Here is a 13,103-nt window from a genome sequence, read left to right as displayed (position 1 = left end):
TTTTTCTTTATATGTTTTCCTACTAGTTTTTTATAGCAGTGTTATGTAACACAAGAGACAAGTACTCCAAAACATGCTAAAAGAAGTTTATTTATTAAGAGTTTCCTTTAATTGGTTTTGGCCTAAAAATATTTTGAAAATAGGTTTTCTTAGAGAAAGTTTTTTTTTTTAATAAGTCCATAACATTTTTACATTGGTCAAGTACTTTGTTTTTACTAAACAACATAATTTCCTATTATATCCATGGTTAAATATATAAAAAAGAGCTTAAAAAATTACCTCAGCAAGAGGATTAAATTCTACTGTAGGAGTCATTTAAATTCCTATTTTACAAATACCAATAAAGGAATCTAATAAGTTGCCAAAGAACAGAATCCCAAGCAATAATCACAGAAGTGGATGAAGCACCTTCTGGGACATCTCCACCCTCCCACAAGTGAGTGTCCAGAGCAACATTCATTCCTTACTACTGTACTACTGAATTAAATATGTACATCATTCTAAAAACATTTCAAGCTATGTTACAGTGCTATATATCCTCTTTAGGGAAAAAAAAAAAAAAGATTGGATTTTCCTGCAGTGTTCTGAAAGGAAACAAGTCTTTTCTTTAAAAAGAAAAATCCGTAGCAATTAGTTTGCTGATTATTTTCCTGAATTTTTAAGTTCCAACAAAGCATTGCTTTGCAAAAGGTTCTTTAGTCCAAATTCAGTGTCTCTGTTTTGATCTCTTTGTAAAAGAACTCTCTGTTCATCCATTCTTTTCGCCTGAGACCGTAAAATAAGGCTAAAAAAATCTTCATCTGGTACCGTTGGACCCTTTGTGGCAGCAGGTGGTGGAGCACATCTTTGATCATCTAATCTGGACCCCTAAAAATTTACAAGAAAGATTAAAACAAATACTTCAGGGAAGGAAAACACCAAGCTATGTCCATTAGTCATAATAAGAAGTGGAGCTGTAAAAATTTACTTTGCTTCTTTTCAGACATTAACACCTGAAACCTAACAGTTTTTTCCTTTAAAATGACTTACAGAATCAGAATATAGTATCACGTAAAACTATAGCCACAGTTTCATGGGTTTAGTAAGTATATTAAGTCATAGTATTTTAATTATAATTGGTCACAAGAAATAATCTAGTATTAATTGAAAATGCAAGGTCATCCGTGTCTGATGGTTCAAGATTATAATCTTAACCACAGTTTGCATCAACAATACAACAAAGCAGAGCTTTAGAAATTAAATGTTGCATACAAAAGCCCTGAAGCAGTACCTTTAAAAATCCTTAGGCCAGCAAATATTAACCCAATGTGTGCTTTTGAAAGCTTCACTTTATCACAAAAATTTGTTTATGTACTTACTATCTGGCTATTCTGCTGTAATGGCAGAGTTGGGCAGCTGCAACAGAGACCAAGTAGTCTATAAAGCCTAAAATATTGTCTCTGGTCCTTTAAAGTTTGTCTGCCTTTGTCTTAGGCAGTAAAATCTGTTAAAGAAATAGGCCAGACTGATTTTTTCCTTCAAATTTTACTCTTACAATTATAACTTATATCAGAAATATATTAGAAATAGTATTGATCAAATAAAGAATTTAAAAGTCTACAATGCAGGGGCTGGGGTTGTGGCTCAGAGATAGTGCCCTCGTCTAGCATGTGTGAGGCACTGGGAGTTCAATTCTCAGCATCACATAAAAATATTGTGTCCACCTATAACTAAAACATTTTTTTTAAGTCTACAGTGCAATTTCTGGTATTATAACTCAATAAGAGTAGACTGACAGGGCACAGTGGCACACACCTATAATTTCCAGCAACTTGGGAGGCTGAAGCAAAAGGATCACAAGTTTGAGCTCAGCCTAAGGAACTTGGTGAGACTGTCTCAGAAAGGGTTGGGAATGCAGCTCAGTGGTAAAATGGCCCTGGGTTCAGTCCCCAGTACCCACCCCCTAAAAAAAAAAAAAATGTTGATGGCTGGTAACTGAGTACCCACTACATCGCTGGGCACTGTGCTAAGCATTTACATGCCTTAACATTTAACCTCTTAACTCTATGAGGGTGCAGTTGTTTATCTGCCTCCCAGCAGGCTCTGCTTTCACACTCCACATTACACCTGGACCACTCTTCTTCATTTCTCCTGTCATATTCTTGATAATTACAGCGGCCTCCAATTAATCCAACAGTCCTGTACTTCAGTGTGTCCTTTACCTCTTCCTTATCTGATGCTCCCACAGGCCTGCCAGGTCCTTGCTGTCTTTGGAGAAAATGCCTATCTAGGTTCTTTGCCCATTTTTAAGTCAGGTTGATTCTTTGTTGAGTTTTAGGACTCTGTATATTCTCAGTATTAAATCCTTTGTCAGATAATGTGATTTTAAATGTTTTCTGTGGGTTGCCATTTTACTGGTGTTGGTGTCTTGATGCAGAGGTTTTTAGTTTTGATGACATCAAACTTGTCTTTTTTGTTGTTGTTGTTTCCTGTGCCTTTGGTATCATAACCAAGAAATCATTGCCTAATCCAATGTCATGAAGCTTTCTTCTTTCTGCTAAGAGTTTTATAATTTCAGTTCTGATGCTTATGTCTTTGATCCATTTTGAGTTAATTTGTGCATATGGTGTTAGGTAAGGGTTCAATTTCATTCTTTTGTGCATGACCATCCGGTTTTCTCAGGACCATTTTTATAAGGTTGTTCTTTACCCCGTAGAATGTCCTTGGCACATGCTATGGTTTGAATGTGTCCCCCAAAGTTCATCTTTTGGAAACTTAATCTCCAATACTACAGTTTTGGGAGGTAGGGCTAATAAGAGGTGATTAGTCCACAGGGCTCTGACTGAATGGCATTATTTTGGGAGTGGGTTAATTACCTTGAAGGTGGGCTTACTATAAAAGTGAGTTCAGGGATAGAGTATAGCCCAGTGGTAGACTACTTGCCTAAACTGTGCAAGAACCTGAGTTCGATCCCTACTGCCCTCCCAACCCTCACCTCTCCAAAAGCCTCTTGCTTTTTTGTTCTTGTACTCTTTTACCCTTCCACCATGGGATGACACAGCACAAAGACCCTTACCTTTGCCATGCCAGAGCCAAGCTCCAGAACTGTGAAGCAAATAAATTTCTTATTACTAATACCCAGTCTGCAGTACCTATGTAGCAGTATAAAAGGAAGAAATCAGCACCCTTGCTAAAAATCATTTGAGGAAGAAAAAAAAAATATATATATATATATAGATATGCAAGGGTTTATTTTGGGGCTTTCCATTTTATTCTAGTCTTTATGTCTAACTTTATGCTAGTACATTACTGTTTGGGTCACTGTGGCTTAGCAAGAACTTCTGAAATCAGGAAATTTGAGTCCAGCAACCTTGTTCCTCTTGTTTTGGATATTTGGGGCTTTGAGATTTTGTATTAATTTTAAGACAGATTTTTCTATTTCTGCAAATTAAAGCTATTGGGATTTTTACAGGGAATGCACTGAATCTTTAGCCTGCAGATTAGTAGGGGAATTTTAATAATAAGTCTTCAATCCGTGATCATGGAATGTGTTCCCATTATCTTTTTCAGCAATATTTTGTAGTTTTCACTGCACAAGTAGTTTGCCTCCTTGATTAATTTCTTAGTATTTTAAATGGAATTATTTTTATAATTTCCCTTTCTAATTCATTGTCAATATAGAAATGCAACTGATATTTGTGTTGATTTTGTATCCTGCTACATTGCTTAGTTCTTTTTTTAAAATTTTTTTTTAGTTGTAGATGAACACACAGTATCTTTATTTATTTCTATGTGGTGCTGAGGATCGAACCCAGTGCCTCACACATGCAAAACAGATGCTTTACCACTGAGCTACAGCCCCAGCCTCATACATTGCTTAGTTCTAATTGTGTGTGTGTGTGTGTGTAAAATATTTAAGATATTTATTTATTTTGGCATTGAGGATTGAACCCAGTGCCTCACACATGCTAGGCAAGTGCTCAACCACTGTACTACAACCCCAGCCCGACAAGGATTTTCTACATATAAGATCATATCACTTGTGAACAAAGATAATTTTACTTCTTCATCAAATCTGAATGCCTTATTTCTTGTCTAATTGCTCTGGCTACAAAATCTAGTACTGTGTTGAATAGAAGCAGCAAAAGTGTGCATTTTTTTCTTGTTCCTGATCTTAGAATGCTTTATTATTTTACCATTGGGTGTGATGTTAGCTGTGGGTTTCTCATATGGCTTTATGTTGTAGTGGTTTAATACTGTTTGTGTTTGTGTGTGTGTGGGGGGGTGTGGGTGTGTGTGGGTGGTGCTAGGGATTGAACTCCAGGCCTTGTACATGTGAGGCAAGCACTCTACTAACTGAGCTATATCCCTAGCCCCTCATACTGTTTTTAATTTCTTAAGTGTTTTTATCATGAGAATCCTGAATTCTGCCAGGTGGTTTCTTTGCATCAATTCAGAAGATCTTTTTTTTTTTTTTGAGAAATTTACATGTTTGGTAGAATTTACCAGTAACACTGTCAAGTCTAGGGCTTTTCTTTGCCAGGAGGTTTTTGATTACTAGTACAACCTCCTTACTAGTTATGGGTTTATTTTCCATTTCTTCATGATTTGTTCCTAGTAGGTTTTGTCTAGTAATCTGTCCATTTCATCTCTATTACACAGTTTGTTAATAGTCATTCATAATTTTCTCTTATTTCTTTTTGTATCTGTAGAATCAGTAATAATATCCCACTTTCATTTTGATTTAGTAAGTTTTTTTTAATTGATGCATTATAGTTGTATATAATAATTGGGTTCACTTTAACAATTATACATGAATGAAATTTAATTTTCCCTTTTATTAGACTAGGTAAGGGTTTGCCAATTTTGTTCATCTTTTCAAAGAATAACTTTTAGTTTTGTTGATTTTCTATTGGTTTTCTGTTTTCTACCTCTGTCTAATCTTTATAACTTAAGGAACTAGAAAAAAAGTTAGATTGTTGATTTGAGATTTTCTCTTTCTAATGTAAACATTTACAGTTGTATATTTTTCCCTTTGGTGCCTCCTTTGCTTCATGCCTTAACTAGGGTATTATGTTTGCAATTGTCTCTAAGTATTTTCCAGTTTCCCTTTGATTTCTTTGGTTAATAACATTAATTTCCACAAATTTGTAAATTTCTTACTGTAATTGCTTCTAAATTCATCTTCTGTGGTCAAAATATTACATATGCTGAGACTCAGAATGGTCTATCCTAGAAAATATCCCATGTGCACTTGAGAAGAATGTGCATGCTCTTACTGTTGGGCAGAGTAGTAACATGTCTGCTAAGTCTAGTTGGTTTACTGGTTGTTCAAGTTCTCTATTTCCCCACTCATCTGCTGACTGTCACATCTATTATTGATAATGGAGTATTTAAGTCTGCAATTGTTATTGTACAAGAGTTCATTTTCTCTTAAATTCTATCAATTTTTTACTTCATATATTTTAATGCTTTGTTATTAGGTATCTTTCATTTCCTTATTTCCTTACTTTCTTTCCTACTGCCTAGACTTCAAAGTCCACTATTAAAATAACTCCCTGGAATATATCTTCAACTACCTTTCTCTGGCAAAATACCAACCTTGATTAAGTACAACTGCACTGAATGGTCCTACTTCCGGTGACCCTCATGTGGGGCCTCAGCTCAGTAATCTTATTACTTTAACCTAGTCAAGTTAGTTTCACGAAGTCAGCTATTTTCCACTTTTTCTCTTCATATTTGTGATGTCCCCAAACCCTACTTTAAAAAAATAATTAATTAATTAATTAATTAATTAATTTAGTTGTAGGTGGACATAATACTTTTATTTATCTGTATGTGGTGCTAAGGATTGAACCCAGGGCCTCACACATGCTAGATGAACGCTCTACTGCTGAGCCACAACCCCAGCCCTAATGGCCCTACTTTTTACCAAGAAAATAAAAGCAACTAGAGAAGTCAGAGAATTTCTACTTTTCTCATCTCCAGCTGTACACAAATATTCTGCTTTCCATCTCATAGTTTTTCCTACACAAAAACTATGTTACCTTCCTGCTGTGATAGTGGCTGTCCTCCCTACTTTACCATTTCCATCTGTAGACATGATGTATTATCATCCAAAGAAAAATGTATCTTTACCCTATGTCTCCCTTAAGCTAATGATCGGTTTTGTTGCTTCTCTTTATAATTAAAACCTCTTGAAAGTTTTCTATACTTACTCTCTCCCCTTTGTAACAATCTTTTGAAATTGGTAATGAGCTTCACATTGCCAAACCTTTAATTATCTTATTTGGCATCTTGGCAACATTTTGAACGTTCTTTAAGATACTTTCTTCACTTGGTTTCCACCTTACCTTTTGTGTATGTATAATCATTTCTCAGGGCTTTAGTTCCAGCTATATGTTGATTCCTTCCAGTTTAACATATCTAAAATAAAACTCAGGATTTTTCTCTCCAAACCTGCTTCTCCAGTCTTCACCACCATCATTCATTCACCCAGTCGTATTTCAAAGCAAAAAGAAGTCATCTTAAGTTTCTCTCATACCTTTATCCAATTTATTAACAGGTTTTGCCAATCAGCCAGAATATCTCTATTCTACTTATCATTACTACTGTCACCCTAGTCTAGATTACCAATCTCTTTTGCCTATTTTACCATGCTAGCTTTGCAGCTGGTTTTTGTACTAATATACTTGCTACTTTACATTTACATCTCAGTATCCAGGATGATTTTTCAGAACTATTATGTTCCTCACAGATTTAGAACACAAACTTCATCTCAGCCTACAAGAACCCACTTGAACAAGGCCTTAATTACTTGTCCGGCTACATTTCATACCACTCTCCATTTCTCTTTTTCCACACTAGCCACAGTGCCCTTCCTTGAACTTGCTCAGCTATTATATCCTATAGGGGACTTGCTGTTTGCCACACTTTATTCAAGTCTCTGTTCAAATAAAAATCCAGAAAGTTCTCTAACCACTGTAAAGTAGAGGGTCCTCCAACTCCTTCATCCTTTTCAACTTTTTTCATACCAAGTATCACTGCTTGACCACATAATTTTCATAAATGTTTGAATATGTGTATTTGTTTACTGTTTCTCTCACTAATGCGGGGTAAAGTACATATATTCAATGTCTAGAACATAATCATGAGTAAGTAGATAATAACTTTAGAATACAAAATGAACCCTTCCTGAATAAAAACTATAGTAGTATACCACTATAACATGTAGTATACACTGTAACATGAGAACCTGAGGTATATACGGAATTCAAAGACTATGCAGGAGGGGTGTGGTGGTGCATGCCTGTAATCCCAGTGGCTAGGGAGGCTGAGGTGGGAGGATCATGAGTTCAAAGCCAGCCCCAGCAATGACAAGGCACTAAGCAATTCAGTGAGACCCTGTCTCTAAATAAAATACAAAAAAGGGCTGAGGATGTTGGCTCAGCAGTTGAGTGCCCCTGAGTTCAATCTTCAGTACCTGCCCCCATCTAAAAAAAAAAAAAAAAAAAAAAAAAAAAAAGACTATGCAGACCTACTTGACATTTTACAAGGATATCAAAGAAGTCTTCATCAGGCTCTTTGTTGTCATTAGTCATTAGTCGGTCAAGTACTGACTGATTGTTGTTTTTTGTCAGACGAAGTCCTGGCAAATTGCTGAAACTGGCCCTCTGGTCATCCAGACGGCGGCTCTGTGAGCTGGCAAGAAGATCTAAAAACTCATCGGTGTTGGGGGACACCACGGAAACATATGGCGCTATGAATAGGTAAAAAAAGTCCAAAAAAAATTACAAAAATGTTTAAACATATTTATATTGATTTTTTAAAAAAAATAAGTGACAGCGGAATACATTACAATTCTTATTACATGTATACAGCACAATTTTTTATATCTCTGGTTGTATATAAAGTATGTTGACACCAATTCGTGTCTTCATTCATGAACTTTGGATAATGATATCCATCACATTCCACTATCCTTGATAATCCCCTGCCCCCTCCCTTTCCCTCCAGAAAAAGGTACACTCATACATAAACATATTTATCACACAGTTCTCTGCCTTCCTAACACCTGTCCTGACCTCCTCCTTTCAGTGCTGTGTCTGGCAGGCTTTGACAAGATGGTGGTAGCTTTCATTGACAGGGAGGGAAGCACAACCCCATAGTACCTCAGATGATCCACCTGGAGGTTATTCAGATTTGTCTATATTTTCCTTTATTGACTCGACTTTCCAAATCTATAAGGTATGGGTAGACTTGAGAAGGTGAATAAACTGCTTTTCTTACAATAATTTCTCAGACTAGGTGGAATGAGATAGTTTTTTTCCTTCCATCCCTGGGATGGGAATTTTAGTGAACTGAGTTAAGTGCTGCTGGAAAGTCTTGATCTGCACAAGTCATATTTTAGTAAACTAAAATAAGAAATTTTAAGTAACCTATTGTAGGCCTAAGACTTAGGCAGGCCTTAGCCATAGGTGACTCCTCACTCTGTGTAAGCTTTTAGTTGTAGATAGACACAATGTCTTTATTTATTTATTTTCCTGTGGTGCTATGGATGGAACCCAGTGCCTCATACGTGCGAGACAAGTGTACTACCACTGAGCTACAACCCCAGTCCAGGCTTTTCATTTTTTATTCCAGATATGAAGTATTTACAAATTATATACAATCATAAGTTATGTACAACTATCATTTTCCCCTCATTTTTTTGTTGGTTCAAACCCAGGGCTATGCCAGGCAAGCACCACCATTGAACTGAACCCCAGCCCCAAAGAAACTAGGGAGTAAGAATGATACAGTGGAAAGCGCTGGACTAAAAACACAGATCTACTTAAGAGAACTCAAAGAACCTTGTTTTGAACTGTACAAATGCCAGCATTTCAAGCATACCTGAATTCAGTTTCATTTATTTTATCTCCTATGATGAGCACTGAATTCTTAGAAATAAAGCACCAGAATATCAAGAATATTAAAATCAGAACAGCAGTACAGATGACTTACATTTTAGCGTCCCTTTCGGGGGAGTGGAAGAAGCTGCATGGCGGTTCTTTTCTTGTAAGCAGCACCTCTGGTCATCCATCCTGTTGCTTTGAAATCGGCTTAACAGGTCAAAGAATCCTTCATCTCCAACAGTATCTGCGCTGATTTTCTAAAATGGAGAAAATATATAAAATATTTCCTATTTTCCTCAGGTCATTAATCAACAATACGATGCACTCAAATGCAAAAGGTATAGGATTAAGATTAAAAATAAATTTTCAAAAAGAATTAAAGAACCAATTTTGGTGATAAAAACTTATTTCAATCCAACTAACAAATTTTTTTTTCAATTTTTTTAAAATTCTTTTTTTTTTAGTTGTAGATGAACACAATATACCTTTTTTTTTTTTTAAGAGAGAGAGGGGGAGAGAGAGAGAGAATTTTAATATTTTATTTTTTAGTTTTCGGCGGACACAACATCTTTGTATGTGGTGCTGAGGATCGAACCCGGGCCGCACGCATGCCAGGAGAGCGTGCTACGGCTTGAGCCACATCCCCAGCCCGACACAATATACCTTTATTTATTTATTTTTATGCAATATTGAGGATCCAAGCCAGTGCCTCACATGTGCTGGGCAAGCACTCTACCTCTGAGCCACAACCCCAGCCCTAACAAAAAAATTTTAATTCCTGTATTTCTTTTTTTTGTGTGTGTGGTACTAGAAATGGAACCAAGGGGTGCTTTACCACTGAGCTACATCCCCAGCTACATCTTTTTATCTTAAGACAGGGTTTTGTTAATTTGCTGAGGCTGGCCTCAAACTTGCAATCCTACTGCATCCAAATTGTTGGGATTACAGGCATGTGCCACTGAGCCCAGCCTTTAATTTCTATATTTCTAAGACCAAAGAAATGTACCTGCTACAGATATGAATGAGTTATGTAAATAGGCATGCATCACTTAACGATGGAGATGCATTCTGAGAAACACATTGTTAAAACAGTTTCCTCATGTGAACATCAATATACTCAAAACAAACCTAGGAGGTATAACCTACTACACAGCTAAGCCATGTGGTATATACTGTTATATAAGTAGAGACGTTGCATATGTGGCACATGGCTGTATGTGTGATGCGGATGTATACCTCAGACTCAAATTTCAGTTCTAAGATTCTACAAAAACAGAATTCAAGATTAGTTAAGTGAGAAAGCAAGTATATTTTTCTATCATAGTATTTACAAGTTTTGGGGTTTTTTGGTACCAAGGTTGAACCCAGGGGTGCTTTACTACTGAGCCACATCCCCAGCCCTTTCTTGTATTTTATTTAGAGTCAAAGTCTCTTGAGTTGCTTTGGGCCTCGCTAAGTTGCTGGGGCTGGCTTTGAACTCTCAATCCTTCTGTCTCAGCCTCCCTAGCCACTGGGATTACAGGCATGTGCCACTGCGCCCAGCTTTTCTTTTTTTGATGGTAGTACTGAGAATAGAACCAGGGCATTGTGTATGCAAAGTAAGTGTTCTGCCATTGAGCTATATCTCAAGTCCCTCCAAGGTCTTTTTATTAAATATTTGAAGATCCTCAAAAAACAAACTTGTAATAATTAAATATTTATGGGGAAGAAGGGACTCTCAATATTTTTACTTAGAAGGCTTCAATTGAAATGAATACAATGTTAAATTTTTTCCATAATGTAAGTAATATAATAGAGGCATATTTATACAAAATGTAATAGGCCTAAGGAGGAAGTGATTTATTCTTAGAGAAAATTACACAGCTTGTATTTGTGTTGAGTCCATAAGACTGAATATGCTTTTTCAGTTTAGAGACAGTTTATACTGATTAATATGCATTTCTGAAGGTTTGTAGTAGTCAGTGAACAACAAGAGGTGGGGGAAGAGGAGGAAAGAAGTCAAAATAGGGGCCTTGTATGTAGTACTAACAGGACTGGACTCCATTTTATGTGAAATAAGAGGAGCTAGCATATACTTTTCATTCTAAAATATGCCTGTAATCCCAGCTACTTGGGAGATTGATGGAGGAGGATTCTAAATTCAAGGCCAGCCTTAGCAATTTAGTGAGATCCTTTCTCAAAATAAAAAGGGCTGGGGATGTAGCTCAGTGATAAAGCACTCCTGAGTTCAAACATCTCAGTACCTCAAAATAAAAGTCCTTGAACAGGCCCTGCATTCAATCCCCAGCACTGCAAAACAAAATATTTATGCAAACAGTAGTACCTGAAACACAAAGTGATAATTACTATCCAAAACAATGGAGCAATTATTTATGAATGGAGTAATTCCTGTTCTGGCTGTGAAAAAAATAGAAAAGATAGGAAAACATGGACAAGTTTTCTAAATAACAAAGATATTTTATGCCATCTATCTGACCAAAAATTCAGGATGAATATAAGAAAACTAAAGTAAGTTGCTACTCAAAACACAATACTCAAAAACATACCCTCTGAGAATTCGGATTTCGGTGGTCAATAGAATTACTGGCATCTTGGAGAACTTTAGCAGAGGAACTGGTTTTGAATTTTTTCCCTTTCAGCCTGTTGACAAAGAGTAGCTTTGCAGAAGGTTTGGCAATGAGAGGTTTTTGTTTAGCAAGAATTTCACTGTTCCAGTTCTGTACCTATAAAATTACAGATGGAAAGCAAGACATGAAAAAACCCAACTCTGGTTTCTTTTATCATTAACCTGACATGTTAATGCACTGACAATTGGGATGGGAGGAGAATTTCAGATCTCTTAGTAAGTCCCCCTTTTCAGTGTATTTCAGTATTTTAAAGAGCTTATATCAAATGTATTAGGAGAAAGATACAAAGTAGTATGGATATGAGCTACATAAAAATCTGTTATAACTGGAAATTCTGGGTGCATGTGTAATTTTTTACCATAAAAATTAACCTTTAGTACGTCCATGGTACTGGCAATTTTTCTGATGATAAAAAACTGTTTTCACTAACACATGCTAAATTTCCACTAGGCAAAACCAATTTATATAGATCTAGATCTGGTTTAAATACACATGACAATCTCTAACAGACTCAAAATAACAAATTTATTCAGTATGAAGGAAGAATATATAGTACTTACAATAGCCCTAGGACATTTGCAGCTTTAACATTCCATCTTAAGTGCAAATAATTTTAAAGATCTGTGCTTATATAACAATTGACAATTTTCACATAGCACATTTTTCATAGAAGAAATTCATGTGTTGGTAAAATGTACAAATTTCAAGTATACAATAAAACTCCTACCCCAATCGAGATATACTATGGGAGACCAACCTTGCATGTGACTGAGTCACACTCCCCAGCTGGGTGCTGAAGCGCTCAGTCACAGAAATGTGACAGAGCTTTCCCCTCCCTTCTTGGGTTCGAGGGGCGGTGTCCCGTGCATGGGTGTGTCTAGTTACAGCCCCATGGGTGGAGCTACGCTCACCTGTTCCTTTGTAATATAACCCCTTGCCCTGTTTAGGATAGAATCTTCCATGGAAGTGCCTTGTGTGTGTCCCCTTCTCTTACTGTGCCTTTGGGTGTGGCCTACCCAGATGTCAGTCAACCTGCTGACAGTGGACAACGTGAAGATAGACTCAGCCCCATGAAACCTGACCCCTTGCCTCATTTGAATAGCTTTTCCTCATCACGTTCTCTCTCTCTCTCCCGCCCCCCCCTTTTCTGAAGACCCTTAAGGTCAAGTAGCCGTCACAGCAACCCCAAAGAAAAAGGTATTTGTGTCTCTTGTGTGGTTATTTTGCACAGCCCAGTTAGCCCAGTTCAACTGGAGTGACCCTTGAGCCTTTTAGTTGCAAGAACAGAAACCCGGCAATTACAACATTTCATTCTACTCAGAAAAGTCTCCTATGAGGTACGAATTAAAATAACCCCTACTCTGAGGCTCATATACAGGAATGAGACACATAGCTGGTAAGGAGCCAAGCCATCTATTCCTTTTCACATATAGACTACTAAGGGGTAATTTCCCCTTATCTTGTAGAATCAATTTCATAGCCTACTGAATGGTGTGAGAACATAAAACTGTACTTAAAACTCAAGTTGAAATTGGAAAAATGTTTCTTATGTAGTTATTTGGACTTTCAGTCTCATAACATTGAATGTAAGAATCCAAAGTGG

The 13,103-nt window shown here is 36.7% G+C and overlaps 1 protein-coding gene across 4 annotated transcripts in view; it reads right to left on the bottom strand.

The window, feature by feature from the left end:
* Nucleotides 1-72: 72 nt before the first annotated feature.
* Gpsm2 (G protein signaling modulator 2) overlaps nt 73-13,103 on the bottom strand; it is a 50,426-nt gene continuing 37,395 nt past the window's right edge. For 3 of the 4 annotated variants that reach the window (XM_015505120.2, XM_048815087.1, XM_048815085.1), the window contains 4 exons: nt 11,420-11,596; nt 8,983-9,130; nt 7,521-7,738; nt 73-867 (listed from right to left, as the gene is read on the bottom strand). In XM_015505120.2, coding sequence (XP_015360606.1) covers nt 643-867; nt 7,521-7,738; nt 8,983-9,130; nt 11,420-11,596 — 768 coding nt within the window. In that variant the 3' untranslated portion in view covers nt 73-642. Of the gene's footprint in view, nt 868-7,516; nt 7,739-8,982; nt 9,131-11,419; nt 11,597-13,103 lie in introns of all 4 variants that reach the window. The other variant, XM_048815088.1, reaches the window with a different exon arrangement.

The sequence above is a fragment of the Marmota marmota genome, unplaced genomic scaffold (genome assembly GCF_001458135.2).
Source record: "Marmota marmota marmota unplaced genomic scaffold, marMar, whole genome shotgun sequence".
NCBI classification, from domain to species: domain Eukaryota; kingdom Metazoa; phylum Chordata; class Mammalia; order Rodentia; family Sciuridae; genus Marmota; species Marmota marmota.
This window is presented reverse-complemented; position numbering and strand designations above follow the sequence as displayed.